Source organism: Phacochoerus africanus, chromosome 2 (genome assembly GCF_016906955.1).
Source record: "Phacochoerus africanus isolate WHEZ1 chromosome 2, ROS_Pafr_v1, whole genome shotgun sequence".
In the NCBI taxonomy this organism is placed as follows: domain Eukaryota; kingdom Metazoa; phylum Chordata; class Mammalia; order Artiodactyla; family Suidae; genus Phacochoerus; species Phacochoerus africanus.
The window spans coordinates 54,455,473-54,473,810 of record NC_062545.1 but is presented as its reverse complement, the minus strand read 5'-3'; the positions used below and the strand labels follow the sequence as shown (position 1 = coordinate 54,473,810).

Genomic DNA, 18,338 nt, shown 5'->3' with positions numbered 1-18,338 from the left:
AAGGAGTGGTTATGTTAAATTATTTTCTATTTGTTTGTGGAATGGCTGAAGTTATTAAATGTTGCTTAACTTCTTCCAATATTTATTTCTTATCTTTATAGTAGAAAATACAGAGTTTTTACAGCAAGCTGCTTTAGAAGAATATGGGCCAGAACTTCATGTGGCTTTGAGGAGTCGAAGAGATGAATTACATTATTTAAGGAAACTTACTGAACTACTTTTCCCTTATATTTTGCCTCCTAAAGCAACAGACTGCAGGTATAAATAGATTGGAAAATGTCATAGCAGTATTTACATATCATGCCATATGTATATTTCTATTCTTTTTTTTTTTTTTTTTTTATGGTTGCACCTGAGGCATGTGGAATTTCCCCGGGCCAGGGATTGAATATGAGCTGTAGCTGTGACCCATGCTGCAGCTGTGGTCACACGAGATCCCTTACCCAACTGTGCCCAGCCAAGGAATGAACCTGTGCCTCCACAGTGATCCATGCCACTGCAGTTGGATTCTTGACTCACTGTGCCACAGCAAGAACTCCTATGTATTGCTACTCTTTTTTTGTTTTTTTTGGTCTTTTTTAGGGCTGCCCCAGCAGCATATGGAAGTTCCCAGGCTAGGGGTCGAATCAGAACTGCAGCTGCCGGTCTACACCCCATAGCCAAAGCAGTCCCAGATCCGAGCCTTGTCTTTGACTACACCGTAGCTCACCTCAGCTCAGGTTCCTTAACCCACTGAACGAGGACAGGGATTGAACCTTTGTCCTCATGGACACTAGTTGGGTTTGCTACTGCTGAGCCACAGCAGGAACTTCGTGGGTTATTTTTTAAAATAAATAAATGTATTTATTATTGAAGTATAGCTAGTTTACAATATATTAGCTTCAGGTGTACAACATAGTGATTCAGTTTTTTATAGATTATAGTCCATTTAAAGTTGTTACAAAATAATGACTGTATTTCCCTGTGCTGTGCAATATATTCAACTATGGCTTATTTTTAGTGATGCACTTTTTTTTTTTTGGCTGTGTCTGTGGCATGTGGATTCCCAGGCCAGGGATCAAAACCACACCACAGGAGTGACCTGAGCCACTGCAGTGACAATGTCAGGTCCTTAACCTGCTAAGCCACAAGAGAACTCCTTTAGTGATGTACTTTAAACATTACTTTATTTAAAATGTTTAATTTTAAAAATTTTAATATTTTAAATGTTTTAATTAAATATTTTAAACAAATTGTTTTATATTAAAATATTTATAATGAAGTAATTACACTGTTACAAGTATTATTTTTACATATTTATTTTATTTAAATTTTAATATTCTGAGACCTTGTTTTCTAATGCTTACTCAAGTTCCTCCTGCTGAAGAAATGCTTTTTCCATCTTAAATAGTATTCTCTTTTAGCCAATTAAAGGCTTCAAGTGTGGTCTTTGAACCAGTAACATGAGCATTACTTGGGGGCTTGTTAGAGATGGCAGAATCTCAGGGCTCACCTCAGACCTATTGAATCATAGTCTACATGTTAAAAAGATTTCCAGGTAAGGACTGAGGTAAATCACTAAATATATACATTATTGTTCCTTTTCCAGATCCCTGACCTTACTTTTAAGAGAGATCCTCTCTGGTTCAGTGTTCCTTCCTTCTTTGGATTTCCTAGCTGATCCAGTAAGACTTAAAAAAATTTTTTTCTTTAGTTGTGATAAAATACATCTAAAATTTACCACCTTAAATATTTTTTATGTACAATTCAGTGGTATTAAGTACAGTCATATTGTTGAGCAACCATCACTATTATCTATCTCCAGAACTCTTTATCTTCAAAACTGAAACTTCACCCATATAAACTAATTTTCTATTCTTCCTAGCCCCTGGTAACATTCCTTCCTAATTGTACTTTCTATGAATTTGACTACTCTGAGAACCTCACCTTAGTGGGATGATGCAACATTTGCTATATTTGGCTTATTTTATTTAGCGTAATGTCCTCAAGTTTCATCCATGTTGTAGCATATGTTAGAATTCTCTTTTCCAAGCTGAGTAATATTCCATTGTAGGTATATATCGCATTCTGTTCATTCATTCATCCATTGATAGATACTTGAGTTGCTTTTACTTTTGATCCAGTAAGATTTTGAAGAAATATAAATAATTTATAAATGTTTTAAATGCCAAAGTCAGAATAACTTTTCCCATTTTCACCTTTAAAGGTTGAGAACCCTGTATTACAGATTTTTTTAAAAAGTCCGTCTGTATTACATAAATGCAGATGCTTTACCACTGCTCCATTTGTTTCTTCATTTTTCTAGAAACTTTCATGATATGATAAAAGCTTTGAGAATTCTGGGCAGAATACAATAATGGAATTGTCTTGATGTCTGTTTATTATTTTCCATTAGGATGTTGTGAATCATTTGCTTATCATCTTCATAGATGACAGTCCAGTGAGTATCGAACATATTAGAAAATACTTTAGATTGCATTGAATTTTTATTCATATCTGTAAAACCAAATGACATGTTAATGACTTAATTAATTCTCTTTCTTTAAAGCCTGAAAAAGCAACTGAACCACCTTCCCCTTTGGTTCCATTCTTGCAGAAATTTGCAGAACCTAGAAATAAAAAACCATCTGTAAGTATTTTCAGGAATAACATTAATTTTGATATAAGCAATTTTATCACGTATTTATATAGCCTTAACTTATTCCTCCTCCTATATTGTATCAAGGTGCTGAAGTTAGAATTGAAGCAAATCCGAGAGCAACAAGATCTCTTATTTCGCTTTATGAACTTCCTGAAACAAGAAGGAGCGGTGCATGTGTTGCAGATTTGTCTGACTGTGGGTGAGGTTTACCTGTGTACTTTACTAAAGTCATTGTTAAAATTGTTCATTTATTTGAATATTTAGATCAGATCTGATGTTGTAGTTGTCATCTCTCATTGTACTAAGTTTCATTTACCAGATATTCTAAGAATACCTATAAATTGTCTCTCAAGTGTCCACTCCTTTCCACACTGGGATATAATCTGTAACTGACTTCAGCCAAATCCTATTAGCAGAAAAAACCTACTAAAAATTCAGAATAATGAAAATACATTAAAGACCCTTTCATTAGTGTTTTGTCACAGTTTTTGTTAAGTATTATTTTGATTAAATAATAAAATAGAAAATGTTTTACTTTATGATTTCTATAGCATCTTTTTTTTTTTTTTTTGTCTTTGTGCCTTTTCTAGGGCTGCTGCCGCGGCATTTGAAAGTTCCCAGGCTAGGGGTCTAATTGGAGCTGTTGCTGCAGGCCTGCACCACAGCCACAGCAACGCGGGATCCGAGCTGTGTCTGCAACCTATACCACAGCTTATGGCAATGCTGAATCCTCAACCCACTGAGCAAGGCCAGGGATTGAACCCGCAACCTCATGTTTCCTAGTCAGATTCATCAACCACTGAGCCATGAAGGGAACTCCTCTATAACATCTTATATGATTGGACTTAGAGACACTGGTATGGACTATCTGTGAAAAAATTAATTTTTATGCACCTAATTTCTTTTTAAAATATACATTTAAAAAAATTGAGGTATAATTTGCACTGTGAAACTCATGGAACTTAAATGTATATAGATTGATCAGTTTCAACAAATCTGCACATCTCTGTAACCTACACCTTTATTAAGATAAAGAACATTTCCATAACCCTAGGAAGTTCCATTAGGGCCCTTCCCAAAAGATCCACCCCTGCTTCCACTCCTGCCAGAGCACTCACTGGTCTCATTTCTCTTAGCACAGTTTTTTGCCGGTACAATTTCCTTATATGAATGGAATCTCATAGTATGTACTCTTCTGTGCCTGGCTTCATTGATTCAGGATAATGCATTTTAAGATTGATTCGTGTTGTTGTATAGATGAGTAGTTTGCTCTTTTTTACTGCTAAGTAGTAGTCTTTTGTTTGAGGGTACCACACTTTATATTATTCATTCTCTTTGTAGATGGATATCTGGACTGCTGTCACTTTTGGGTTATTATGAATTAAGCTACTGTGCACATTCTTGTACAGGGCTTTCTGTTGGGCATATATTTAATAACTGGAAGTAGAATTGGTGGGTCACAGAGTAGATACATGGTTAATTTTATAAGAAGCTGCCAAATTATTTTCCAAAGTGATTGTACTGTTTTATTCCCTGTGCAATGAGAGAGTGCCACATACTTACCAAAATTTGATAGTGTTTATTTTTTAATTTTAGCCATTTTAGGTGGTGTATGGTGGTATCTTGTTGTGCTTTTAATTTGCATTTCTCTAATAACTAACGGAGTTGAACACTTTATCATGTGCTTATTGGATTTAAATGTCTTTCTGTGGAATTGTCTTTTGTCTATTTTTTATTGAATTGTTTTTCTTTTTGTCATTAAATTATAGTAGTTCTTTATATATTCTATATACATGTCTTTTTGTCATAGATATAGATTATGAATATGAATTATGAAAAGTATTATGAATATTTTCTTCCAGATTATGTCTTGTCTTTTCATTTTCTGAGTAGTGTCTTTTGATGAACAGAACTGTTAAATTTTGATGAGCTTTAGTGTACCCATTTTTTGTTTGTTTTTTAGGGCTGCACCCATGGCATATGTAGGTTCCCAGGCTAGGGGTCTAATTGGAGCTATAGCTGCTGGCCTACGCTCCAGCCACAGCAATGCCAGACCTGAGCCTACACCACAGCTCATAGCAACGCTGGATCCTTAACCCTCTGAGCAAGGCTATGGATCGAACCTGCAGCCTCATGGTTCCTAGTTGGATTCGTTTCCACTGCACCATGATGGGAACTCCTAGTGTATTAATTTTTAATTTTATGGTTAGTGCTTTCTGAGACTTCCCTAATAAATCTTTGCCTATCCTAAGTCAAAGTGATATTTGCCTGTTTTTCTCTAGATGCATTGTAATATTATACCTTATATCCAGGTTTGTGATCTATTTTGAAATAATTTTTGAGTTGGTGTTAGGTAGGGTGAAAGTTCCTTTTTCCCCCATGTGGATATCCACTTTTTCCAATATTTTTGAGGAGACCTTTCCTTCCTATCTTGACAAAAGCATTTGACTATATATGCATGTGTCTATCTCTGGATTCTGTCCTTTTCCATTGATCTGTATGTCTGCTGTTTTTGGCCAATACCACAATCTTGATTACTTTGGCTATTAGTAAGTCTTGAAGTTAGGTGGTTTAAAGCCTCCCACTTCATTCTTTTTTAAGATTGTTTTAACTATTTTAGGTTCTTTGCACTTCCATATAAATTTTAGAATCATATTGCCAATGCCTTCTCCCTCCCTCAGCCTGCTTGATGTTTTGATTGGGGTTACATTGAACCTGTAGATCAACTTGGGGAGTAATGAGATTTTAACAGTGTTTAGGTTTCCAGTGCATGTACACAGTATATTTTTTTCATTCATTTCACCATTATTTAATTTCCATAAAAATGGTTTGTAGTTTTCAATGGGGCGTCTTTGTTTTTGGATTTATTTGCATGTGGCATTTAAAGTAATTTTTCGGGAGTTCCCGTCGTGGCGCAGTGGTTAACAAATCCAACTAGGAACCATGAGGTTGCGGGTTCGATCCCTGCACTTGCTCAGTGGGTTAACGATCCGGCGTTGCCGTGAGCTGTGGCGTAGGTTGCAGACGCGGCTCGGATCCCGCGTTGCTGTGGCTCTGGCGTAGGCCGGTGGCTACAGCTCCGATTTGACCCCTAGCCTGGGAATCTCCATATGCCGCGGGAGCGGCCCAAGAAATAGCAAAAAGACCAAAAAAATAAATAAATAAATAAAGTAATTTTTCGAATTGTTTGTTGCTAATATACAGAAATAGAATTAATTTCTTGCATCTTGACTTTGTATTCTATGATGTTGCTAAATTTACTTGTTAGTTCTAGTAGCTTTTTTGTAGATTTCCTTAGGGTTTCTACATGCACAGTCATGACATTTGCAAATACATAGTTTTATTTTTTCCTTTGTAATGTTTGTATCTTTTATTTCTTTTTCTTGCCTATTATAATGGCTAATACCTTCACTACAATGCTATATTGTGGCAGTGAGACTGACATTCTTGCTTTAGGGGGAAATCATTTAGTGTTATATCATTATGTATAATATTAGTCTGGGTTTTTTTTTGTTTGTTTGTTTGTTTGTTTTTATTTTGTAGATCCCCTTTATTAGATTGAGAATATTTCTTTCTGGCCATAATTGGCTGGCAATTTTTATCATGAATGGACAGTGGATTTTTGAAATGCTTCTTGTCTGTCTTTTTCAGCAAGTTATTCCTAATGTTCTCTTATTATGGAGCCTGTAGTGATGTCCCCTCTTTTTTTTTTTTTTTTTGTATTTTCCTAGGGCTGCACCCACGGTATATGGAGGTTCCCAGGCTAGGGGTCTAATCAGAGCTGTAGCCACCGGCCTACACCAGAGCCACAGCAACATGGGATCTGAGCCTTGTCTGCAGCCTACACCACAGCTCACAGCAATGCCAGATCCTTAGCCCACTGAGCGAGGCCAGGGATCGAACCTACAACGTCATGGTTCCTAGTCGCATTTGTTAACCACTAAGCCACGATGGGAACTCTGATGTCCCCTGTTTATTGGTAATTTGTACTTTCTTTTTTCTTAATCTATATTGATAGTGGTTTGTGAAATTTTGAAATACTTTTGATTTTCTAATTTTTAGCTTTCATCTTTTCAAATTTCTATTCTTTTGCTTACCTTGAGTTTAGTTCGCACCACTTTTGGTTTCTTAAGTTGGAAGCACTTAGGATTAATCTGTACGCATTTCTTCTTTCCTAATATAGGAACCTAAAACTATAAATTTCTCTCCATGAATTGCTATAACTGAATTCTAGGGTTTTTGGTAATGTTGTGTTTTTTATAGTCATTCAGTTTGAAATGGTTTTAGATTTCCTCGTGGCTTATTCTTTGACCCTTGGGTTATTTTGAAGTGTATTGTTAAATTTACAAAAACTTGGGGATTTTTGAGGTATCTTATGGTGATTGATTTCTAATTTAATACAGTTTTGATCAGACAGTATATTCTGTGTGATTTCAGTCCTTCGAAGTTTATTGAAACTTATGGCCTGTCCGCATAGTCTCCTCTATTGACTTTTTATTTATGTCTCCTCTTTTTTTTTTTCTGGTGATTATTCAATAATCATGATTACCTTCATCACAATCTTCATTTAAGAATTTCTTACTGTTTTAGGAACAATATAGGAGCTTCAGTGTGCCTCAGTTTACCTCCTTCTTGCCTGTCATGCATGTTATCATGTAGTTTAACTAGACTATGAAACCCACAGTACATTGTTATTTCTCCCTAAGTAATCAGCAGTCTACACACACACACACAAACATACACATACACATGCATGTACATTTTGGCATATTTGTTTTTCTGGTAGTCTTCATTTTTTTCTGTGGAACCAGTTTCTGTTATCTTTGTCCCTCTACTGAAATACAGCTTTTTTGCATTTCTTACAGTACTAATCTGCTGGAAGTAACTTCTTTTAGCTTTTGTCTGTCTGAAAAGATGTTTATTTTATATTCATTTAAAAAGGATATTTTCACCAAATATAGGGTTTTAGGTTGATAGGTTTTTTCTTTTAGCATTTTAAGTCTTTATTCCACTGTTTCTTGAATAGTGCCATGGTTTCTAAAGAGAATTTAGCTTCCATTCTTATGTTTGTTCCCCTGTATATATGTCCCTTTTCTCCCTAATTGGTTGTTCAATTTCCTCTTTATTTTTGGAGTTTTAGCAATTTGACTGTAATGTGTAGTTTTTTTAATTTTCTTTTTATTTATTCTGCTTGGACTTTGCTAAGAGTCTTGGATATGTTGAGTTGGTGTCTTTCATCATTTTTGAAAATTCTTGGCTGTTATCCCTTCAGATATTCTGCCTTATTTTCTCTCTCTCTCTCTCTCTTTTTTAAGATCCCAATTATATGAATTTACTGTCATCCCAAAGATATTATATATTCTGTTCAAGTTTTTTCTTTATTTAAAAAACTCCTTTCTTTCTTCTCTGTGTTTTGGTTTGGATAATTAAGAATTAAGGGGTAAGCTCCATGTTATCTCTTATAATGAAGAAAAGGCAGTCAGTATTTCTTTCCTATTGTCTGTCATTTTAGAAAAAAAGATTAATCTGATCTCATCTGTAACCTCCATGATGGATAGAAATATTGTTTAAAAATATTAATTGGGGAGTTCCCATCGTGGCTCAGTGGTTAATGAATCCGACTAGGAACCATGAGGTTGCGGGTTTGATCCCTGGCCTTGCTCAGCGGGTTAAAGATCTGGCATTGCCGTGAGCTGTGGTGTAGGCTGCAGACTCGGCTCGGATCCTGCGTTGCTGTGGCTCTGGTGTAGGCTGGTGGCTACAGCTCCGATTCAACCCCTAGCCTGGGAACCTCCATATGCTGCAGGAGCGGCCCAAGAAATAGCAAAAAAAAAAGACAAAAAAAAATATTGATTGGGACTTAAAAAAGCCTAGTTTTCACTGTTATTTAGTGAATCAGATTTCAAAATATTAAAGACCCTTGGTATAATAAATTAATTTTATGTTCTTTATAGGAAATTCTACAAATATCTTTACTAGTTTAAATTTTAGAAAATTTGTATGGCTATGCCAAGTTCTTACATATTTTATATTAGTATATAAAATATTTAATTGAGCTTCTCTTTCATCTGAATTCTATTCCCAATTCTTTTTAAAAAACTTAAAATGATGAGTAGATTGATGCTTTTAATATTGATTACAATTAGACTTGGAACATGAAGTTTTCATTGCATAGTTTTATTCATTGAAAATAATTCTTTTTTTTACTCTTTGTGAATTTGCTAGAGGAATTCAATGACAGGATTTTGCGGCCAGAGTTATCGAATGATGAAATGCTGTCTCTCCATGAGGAGTTGCAAAAGATTTATAAAACATATTGTTTGGATGAAAGTATTGACAAAATTCGATTTGATCCCTTCATTGTAGAAGAAATTCAAAAAAGTAAGTAAAAGATGACGATGAGAATGAATTTTTTAGCTCTTTTACTGTTTTCAGAGTTTTCTTATGTATTCTCTGCTTATTATTGCTACAGCTGTGTGAGATACACAGGCTGGCATTATCCTATTTTACTAACAAGATGAAAGCTTAAATGGAGGAACTTATTCACAATTCACATAACTAATACTTGCCAGAACTGGAGCTTGGTTGTTCTAATTCCTCATTCTAGTGTGATTTCTACACCTTAACAGTGGATTTTCTGCCAAATAGTTTTAGTATTGTTTGAATGTTCTTTCACTGTAATGAATTTTAAACTAGTATATAATGTATTTTTGCTTTTCATAAATAATTTTTACAATATAATTTTTTAACAGTTGCTGAAGGTCCATATATAGATGTTGTGAAACTTCAAACTATGAGATGTCTTTTTGAAGCATATGAACATGTACTTTCTCTCTTGGAAAATGTGTTTACTCCTATGTTCTGCCACAGTGATGAAGTAAGTCAAAATATTAATCTTATTTCAAAATTTATTAATGACTTTGCTATCATTAGATGAATAATTCAGATAACAAACAGAAAAATAAAGCATAGCTAATTAAGAAAATGAGTACAATTTTCCACTACATAACTTACTGGAGATGGAATTTGAGTATAAAAAAAGTTCTCAATACCAAAACCATGTTTGTGTATATGTGACTAGTAAATTCTGACTAAATTGATCTATCTGATTTGCCATATGCCTGAGTGGTTTTATAGTGGTAGTGCAGAGATCTCATTCTTCTTATATATATGTTATTTACAGACTTGTGCAAATCAGATAGCTTGAATATTTCCACTTACCGTATCTTAATCCTTACCATATTTTACTGATTGTATTTACGTAATTTAAGTAATTTACATAATTTAAGGTAGTAAGGGAAAATAGCATGTTTCAATATCAAATATTAGTTTAATAAATCATAATTATCTTTGAAGTATTTCAGACAACTTTTACGAGGTGCAGAATCACCAACACGCAATTCAAAATTCAACAGGTAGGTATATTCAGTCGTATATATGTTTCTTTTTTTTGCTTCTTGTTGATTCTTATTCATTGATAGCATCATTATCTTTATTAGCTTTTTTCTTTCAATATATGGTTTCATTTCCACATGAGTACACAAGACATTTTACTAAGGAATTGTAGAGCTCTACTACATATAATAATGTGAAAATGGCTGAAATTCTTTTTTTTTTTGTCTGAAATTCTTTTAGAAAAACTTAAGATACATACCATTGCCTTGTTGATCTGTAATTAATACATATTAGTGCTTGACCACCTGCTTTATTGGAGGTTGTGGACTGCATGAGTAAATTGAAATCCATAGACAACTCAGTTTTACGTAATTTTAATTTTAGTTTTTGCTTTTTAGAGCCGTACTTGCGGCATATGGAAGTTCCCAGGCTAAGGGTCCAATTGGAGCTGCAGCTGCTGGCCTATGCCACAGCCACAGCAACACAGGTTCCAAGCTGCCTCAGTGACCTATACCACAGCTCACTGCAACGCTGGATCCTTAACCCACCGAGCGAGGCCAGGGATTAAACCTGCATCCTATGGATACTCTTTGGGTTTGTAACCTACTGAGCCACAGTGGAACTCCTGTATTGCATTTTTTGGCATAATCTAGGGTTGTAGAAATAAGATTTGAATTTTTTTGAATGTTTAATATTAATTTTTACATAATGCCGCAATATAAGTTGTATACATACAGTAAGTTTTCTGAAAAGTGGAATATATCTTTACGATTCTTGGTTAAAATGTCACTCCTTTACTTTTTCCTAAGATTTTGTGTACCGCAGCCATGAAACAGTTAATTTACTGAACAAAAATTCCATTCATGCTATCTAAAATAGTACTCTTTATCCGATCCACATGCCTTCTTTCATTTGAATACTTTTTCAAGGCTTTTATCAAGTTTCCCAGCATCATTTGAGAAGCAGTGATGTAATTTATCTCTGCTATGGACTTAGGATGTTTGGAGTCTCATACTGATACTGAGCTGAGTCAGAATTCTTATATAGGACTTTTAAGAGGAAGTGGTTCTTTATTTTACAAGTATGCTGAGTAGCTAAATGTAAGTCACGGTCATAACCTCAGAGATAGAAAGCTTTCTTTGCTACTTTGAGAGCACTTAGCTATCTTCAACATATTAAGACACTAATTCTGCTAATTTTAAGATATGATATTAACAGGAAGAAAATATGGGTTGTTTTCATTTTAGGTACTGACTATGGTCTTTTAAAGTATGTTTTTCTTTATATTGACCTGACTCTAACATTAATTATCAGTCTTGTTAGGGCTCTGCTTCTGTGATACTTAACAATTCATTTATCTATTTGGAATAAGTAGAAGACTTTCTTAATATTCTTTCATTGAAAATTTAGAGTAGCATTGCTAAATTGCTGTTAGATGACCTAAATATGTAAAATATTTATTCCTACATTTTATGTCAACATTCTATTTAAATTGTATTTTAGAAGTAAATTTGTTTATTATTATGATGATGATTAAAGTATAGCTGATTTACAGTGTTTCATCAAGTTCTCTTGTACAACAAAGTGACCCAATCACATACATTTCCCTGTGCTATACAGTAGGATCCCATTGCCCATCCATTCCAAATATGACAGTTTGCATCCCTAAACCCCCAAAATGTCCATCCATCCCACTCCCCACCCAGCCCCAAGTCTGCTCTTTTTGACCATGATCTGTTTCTGTTTATTGTTTGTTTGTTATTTTTAGGTAGGATTATCTGTTCCATATTTTAGATTCCATAAATAAGTGATATCATATGGTATTTGTTTCTTTAAAAGTAGAACTTTAATGCATATAATTTAATATACTATTTTGTTTCATTCTATTCTTAAGGCATAACTTTAAAAACCTATTAGGGATCTTTTGTTAACTTTGCTTCCTAGCTTAAAACAGTAACTTTTAAAAATACTCAAACTGAAAACGTGGAGCATGCACAATTATATCTAATACAGGCATGAATTCCATGTTAGCAAATACAAGTATGTTTTCTGTGCCAAGTTTTTGGTTGCTTAGTCTCTGAATACTTTCCACTGTATCAAACAAACATTCTAAATGAGGGCAAAAATACAGAATTATTTCCTGACATACTGAGTTTTAAAGAACTTTAAAAGAAAATGATGTACAAAAAAGGCAACAACCCAATGGAAAAATGAGCAAAAGATCATTCAGGATATACAACCCCATGGAAGAATGAGCAAAAGACCATTCAGGATATACAGACCATTCTGTATATACAGAAGATATACAGGTGGCCAACAAGCTCATGAAAAAATGCTTAACATCACTGATTATTAGAGAAATGCAAATCAAAACTACAGTGAGGTACCACGTCACACCAGTCAGAATGGCCATCATTAATAAGTCCACAAATAACAAATGCTGAAGAGGGTATGGAGAAAAGGGACCCCTCCCGCACTGTTGGTGGGAATGTAAATTGGTACAACCACTATGGAAAACAGTATGGTGGTACCTTCAAAAACTATATGTAGAACTACCATATGACCCAGCAATCCCACTCCTGGGCATATATCCAGACAAAACTCTCCTTGAAAAAGCCACATGCGCCTGTATGTTCATTGCAGCACTATTCACAATAGCCAAGTCATGCAAACAGCTTAAATGTCCATCGACAGATGATTGGCTTAAGAAGATTTGGTATATATACACAATGGAATACTGCCCAGCCTTAAAAAAGAACAGCATAATGCCATTTGCAGCAACATGGATGGAACTAGAGAATCTCATCCTGAGTGAAATGAGCCAGAAAGACAAAGACAAATACCATAAGATATCACTTATAACTGAAATCTAATATCCAGCACAAATGAACATCTCCTCAGAAAAGAAACTCATGGACATGGAGAACAGACTTGTGAATGCCAAGGGGAGGAGGAGGGAGTGGGAGGGACTGGGAATCTGGGGTTAATAGATGCAACCTATTGCCTTTGGAATGGATAACCAGTGAGATCCTGCTTTATAGCACTGGGAGCTATATCTAGTCACTTATGATGTAGCATGATAATGTGAGAAAAAGAATGTATATATGCATGTGTGACTGGGTCACCCTGCTGTACAGTATAAAATTGACAGAACACTGTAAACCAGATATGATGGAAAAAATAAAAATCGTTAAAAAAAATGATGTAGAATACAGACCCCAACCCCGCCCAGAACAGCCATTGTGTTTTGTTTCTCTTTCCTTTATTATGTTATTCATGAGAACTCCTTTCCTTTGTGAAGGTGAATGCTATCCATCTGCGTAACTTTTAAAGCTTTTAAATTTTGTTTTATGTTCTGAAGTGAAACTTGTTTAATATCTGGGCTTTTTCTCTTTCTCTTTTCCTTATATAATTTCATATATCTGTTATTGCAGAGGTAGCCTAAGTTTGGATGATTTTCGGTAAGTCTTGAGACAGCATGTGATTCTTTCCTGTATAAATTATCTGTTTAACTCCAAAAAGTTTACCTAAAACAACCTAAGTACAACTAAAAATGAAAAAAATGAGGCATTGTGCTCTTACTGCCTTTGTGCCTATTTGGGATATTCCAAAGTTAACCTCTACTTCGATTCTAGATGTCTCCTTTTTGAAATACCATGATATATATCATCATAAAATAAAAATGTCAGTATAAAATTAAAAGGAAAAAACCAATATTTTGCTTTTCAAGTGCTCTTGACTTTTTTTTTTGATTTTGCTGAATTACTTTTTAGAATTATTTGTGATTAAAGAACTTTTTCTTTTTCTTTCTTTTTCTTTTCTTTTTTTTTTTTTTTTGTCTTTTCAAGGGCCGCACCTGCAGCATATGGAGGTTCCCAGGCTAGGGGTCTAATCGGAGCTGTTGCTGCCAGCCTGCACCAGAGCCACAGCAATGGCCAGATCTGAGCCTCATCTGTGACCTACACCTCAGCTCATGGCAACGCCGGATCCTTAACCCACTGAGCAAGGCCAGGGATGGCACCTGCAACCTCATGGTTCCTAGTTGGATTCATAACCACTGAGCCACGAAGGGAACTCCAAAGAACTTTTTTTAAAAGCAAGAAGTACAGTTCAACATTCCTGGGCATAATCACAAGTGAGATATTTTAAAAATACATCATATTTCAAAAAGCCCAATTGTTTTATAATCTATCTAGTTCCTAGAGACTAGAATAATCTATCTAGATTCTAGAGATTTTAATTTTCGTCAACATTTTCATATTTCTTTCTGGAAACATTTTTTATGTCAGAGAGAGCAGTGTTTACAATGCTGGATTTAAAAGAACTAATTGCATGCTTCTTTAAAGTATTCTATTTAAGTACCATTTTTACTCCTTACTACTTATTAATAGAGTTTTTCCAGTTTCGAAATACGTTTTACTCGCTCCTTGAACACGTATAAAATATATGTCACATACATCTGGTACATTTGAAACTTATCAGCTAACTTTTATTTCTGTAATTGTTGCATTATTTTAACAATGCATTTTCTTGTAGGAATAATAGCTATTCATTTGGGCATTCAGACAAACTTTCTTGGTGTTTTTTTTTTTTTTTGTCTTTTTAGAGCTGCACCCACGGTATATGGAGGTTCCCAGGTTAGGGGTCAAATCAGAGGCACAGCTGCCGGCCTACACCACAGCCACAGCAACGCCAGATCTGAGCTGCATCTGCAACTTAAATCACAGTTCACCGCAACTCAGGATCCTTAACCCACCAAGTGAGGCCAGGGATCAAACCTGTGTCCTCATGCGTCTGTGACCTACACCACAGCTCATGACAATGCCAGATCTTTAACCCACTGAGCAAAGCCAGGGATCAAACCTGCGACCTCAAGGTTCCTAGTTGGATTTGTTAACCACTGAGCCATTACGGGAACTTCCAAAATAGTCGTTTTTATTTGGGCATCTGTTGTGAGGGTAGTATTACCTAGTGAGCATGAGGATTTTTTTTTTTTTTTTTAATTTGGTTACTCCTGTGGCATGTGGAAATTCCTGAGCAAGGGATCAAACCCATGCCACAGCCATGACAGCCACAGCAATGACGAGAATCCTTAACTACTAGGTTACCAGGGAACTCTGAGCATGTGTTGGATAAAAGTTATGTTTTTATTTCTTGAAACATGAGGCAGTAGGCTTGTAATGGAGGAAATTTTTTGCTGCTTTTTGGCATATTTTTGTTGTTGCTTTCAGCTGTTTCTGCCTTTAGAAATTCACTTTTGAAAAAAGTGTAAAACCCTTATTTAATATATATATATATATGGCAAAACAGGCTTCTTCCTTTAGGCTGCATTAGCTTTTATCCTTATGTTCATTGCTAACTCTTCCCTTTGATATTTTATCTTTTCTTGTTATTACTTTGAAGTTATGTAAGGTGCATTTTATACCTTAGTCATTTGAGTATTTATATATGATTATAAAGTTGAAGTTTGCTTAAAAATTTTCAGACATTTTTGTTGTTAAATTCCACCTGAAAATGAAGTACTGAGGTCATAGTTTTTTTTTTTTTTCTTCTGTCACATTGTGAATCTGTTTTAAACATTAGTTTTTACCACATTTTAAATCTTATTTCAAAAAACATGTGGCAGGAGTTACCTGGTAGCCTAAGAGGTTAAGGATTCAGTGCTGTCATTGCTGTGGCTCAGGTTTGATCCCTGGCCCAGGAACTTCCACACGCTGTGGATACAGCTGAAAAACAGGGCTTTTTAAAAATTCAGAAAATGTTTACAAAAAACCCCTCAAAACAAAAAAAGTATGGCAGTAAGAAGGATATACCATTAGGGGGCTCTCATCTTTTATACTTAGTTAAATGTTTTAAAGTTAAATAGAAGGTGAATTTCAAATGTTTGTTAATAAATATGTCTCATTTATTCATCCTCCCAAATTTAAACTTTAAATGTTCTGTTACTTTTGGCTTTTGAGATGTTGAGACTTAATCAGTGACTGGAAAATTCCAAAAAGTTTTGTTTAGCTATACCTTCAGTTTACTCTTTTCAAAACTACTTTTTATTATTATTTACAGAAAACTGGACTGTTTGATAATTTAATAATTTACTGTGTTCTTGGTACTTTTTTTTAATGTTTAGGAGCACACAGAAAAGAGGAGAATCATTTGGAATCAGCAGAATAGGTAGCAAAATTAAAGGAGTATTCAAGAGCACAACAATGGAGGGAGCTATGTTGCCTAATTATGGTTTAGCTGAAGGTGAAGATGACTTTGTAAGTAAAAATTCTTCAATTTTATATATGTATAACTTCAGACTTAAATGGCATAGGAAATTGAATATGCTTACTTGCTATTTTCTCTTTTTTATCTTACTTCACACTTGCTCTGTATTTCCCTTTCTTTCATTAGTTATTACTAATGTTATAAGGTTCATGGTGCTAATCTAACTTAAAATACCTTCCATCATCTCACTTTCAATTTGTGTGTGTCCCTAGAAGTGATGTGGGTCTCTTGAAGACAGCATATATATGGATCTTGTTTTTGTATCCATTCAGCTAGTCTGTGTCTTTTGGTTGGGGCGTTTAGTCCATTAACATTTAAGGTACTTATTGATATGTATGTTCTTAATGCCATTTTATTAATTGCTTTGGGTTTGTTTTTGTTGCTCTTTTTTCTTTCCTTCTTCTCTTGTTCTCTCCTCTTGTGGTTTGATGACTCTCTTTGGTGTTGTATTTGAGTTGATTTTTTTATTTGTTTGTGTATCAATTGTACATATTTGGTTTTCAGTTACTCTGAAGTTTTGATATGAGTCTATATATATATATACGAGATTGTTTTAAGTTGTTGGTCTCTTAATTGCAAGTGCATCTCCAGTGTCCTGCATTTGTACTCTCGTCTTCTCATGATTTCTGATTTTGGTGGCATAATTTATGTGGATGATTTCGTATCTTTACGAAATACCTTTGCTGGTGAGCCTTGTCATTTGTGGTATTTTTGTTTCCGGTTGCAGCCTTTTCTTTTCTGCCTAGAGAAGTTCCTTTAGTATTTGTTGTAAGGCTGGTTTAGTGTTGCTGAATTCTCTCAGCTTTTACTTATCTGTGAAGCTTTTGATTTCTCCTTCAAATCTGAATGAGAGCCTTGCTGGGTAAAGTAATCTTGGTTGGAGGTTTTGTCCTTTCATCACATTAAGTATATCATGCCACTCCCTCCTGGCCTGCAGAGTTTCTGCTGAAAAATCTGCTGATAACCTTATTGGGGTTTCCTTGTATGTCATTTGTTTCTTTTCCCTAGCCACTTTCAGGATTTTCTCTGTCTTTAATTTTGGTTAGTTTGATTAATATGTGTCTCAGTGTATTCCTCCTTGGGTTTATTTTATATGGTACTCATTGTGCTTCCTGGATTTGAGTGAGTGGTTCCTTTCCCGTGTTAGGGACATTTTCAGCTATTATCTCTTGGAATATTTTTTCTGTCCCCTTCTCTCTCTCTTCTCCTTCTGGCACCCCTATAATACAGATGTTGTTGTGTTTCACGTTGTCCCAGAGTTCTCTGAGACTCTCTTCATTCGTTTTCAATCTTTTTTCTCTTTCCTGTTCTGCATCTGCAATTTCTACTAATCTGTCCTCCACCTCGCTTATTCGTTCTTCTACCTCCTGTATTCTTCTGTTAGTTGCTTCTAGTGAATTTTTTATTTCAGTTATTGTATTTTGCATCTCTTCTTGTTTAGGTTTTATATCTTGTATCTCTTTGGTCAGTGTTTCCTGTAAGTTATCCATCTTTGCCTCCAGTTTATTTCCAATGTTTTGCATCATCTTCAGCATCAACAGTGTAACGTCTTTTTCCTGGAGACTGAGAATCTCCTGATCGCTTAGCTGATTTTCTGGGGTTTTTTCTTTCTCCCTCATCTGAGTTATAGTTCTCTGTCTTTTCATTTTTATAGGTTTTTGGTGTGGTGATCTTTTTACAGATAATAGGGTTGTAGCCTCTCTTACTTCTGGTGTCTGCCCCCCTTGTGGCTGAAGATGGTAGCGGGGCTTGCTATAGGCTTCCTAATGGGAGGGACCGATGCCTACCCACTGGTAGGTGGGTCTGATTCCTACCCCTCTGGTGGGTGGGGCTTAGTCTCTGGATGAGATTAGAGGCAGCTGTGTGACTGGGGGTCTTTAGGCAGCCTGAGGGGCAGGGCTGTGATCCCACCTGGCTTGTTGTTTGGCCTGGGGCTTCTCAGGTCTGATGGGTGAGGCCAGATTTTCCCAAAATGGCCACCTCCAGAGAAATGGCCATGCTGATGAATACTCCAGAGAGCTTTGCTTCCAATGCC

At 35.3% G+C, this 18,338-nt stretch overlaps 1 protein-coding gene across 6 annotated transcripts in view; it reads left to right on the top strand.

The window, feature by feature from the left end:
* The window catches only part of SNX14 (sorting nexin 14), an 82,921-nt gene that overhangs the window by 35,079 nt on the left and 29,504 nt on the right, over positions 1-18,338 (top strand). For 3 of the 6 annotated variants that reach the window (XM_047760578.1, XM_047760548.1, XM_047760595.1), the window contains 10 exons: positions 102-258; positions 1,589-1,664; positions 2,396-2,440; positions 2,549-2,629; positions 2,726-2,840; positions 8,867-9,022; positions 9,394-9,518; positions 9,998-10,056; positions 13,471-13,497; positions 16,161-16,293. In XM_047760578.1, coding sequence (XP_047616534.1) covers positions 102-258; positions 1,589-1,664; positions 2,396-2,440; positions 2,549-2,629; positions 2,726-2,840; positions 8,867-9,022; positions 9,394-9,518; positions 9,998-10,056; positions 13,471-13,497; positions 16,161-16,293 — 974 coding nt within the window. The remainder of the gene's footprint in view (positions 1-101; positions 259-1,588; positions 1,665-2,395; positions 2,441-2,548; positions 2,630-2,725; positions 2,841-8,866; positions 9,023-9,393; positions 9,519-9,997; positions 10,057-13,470; positions 13,498-16,160; positions 16,294-18,338) is intronic. The other 3 variants (XM_047760587.1, XM_047760569.1, XM_047760559.1) reach the window with 2 other exon arrangements.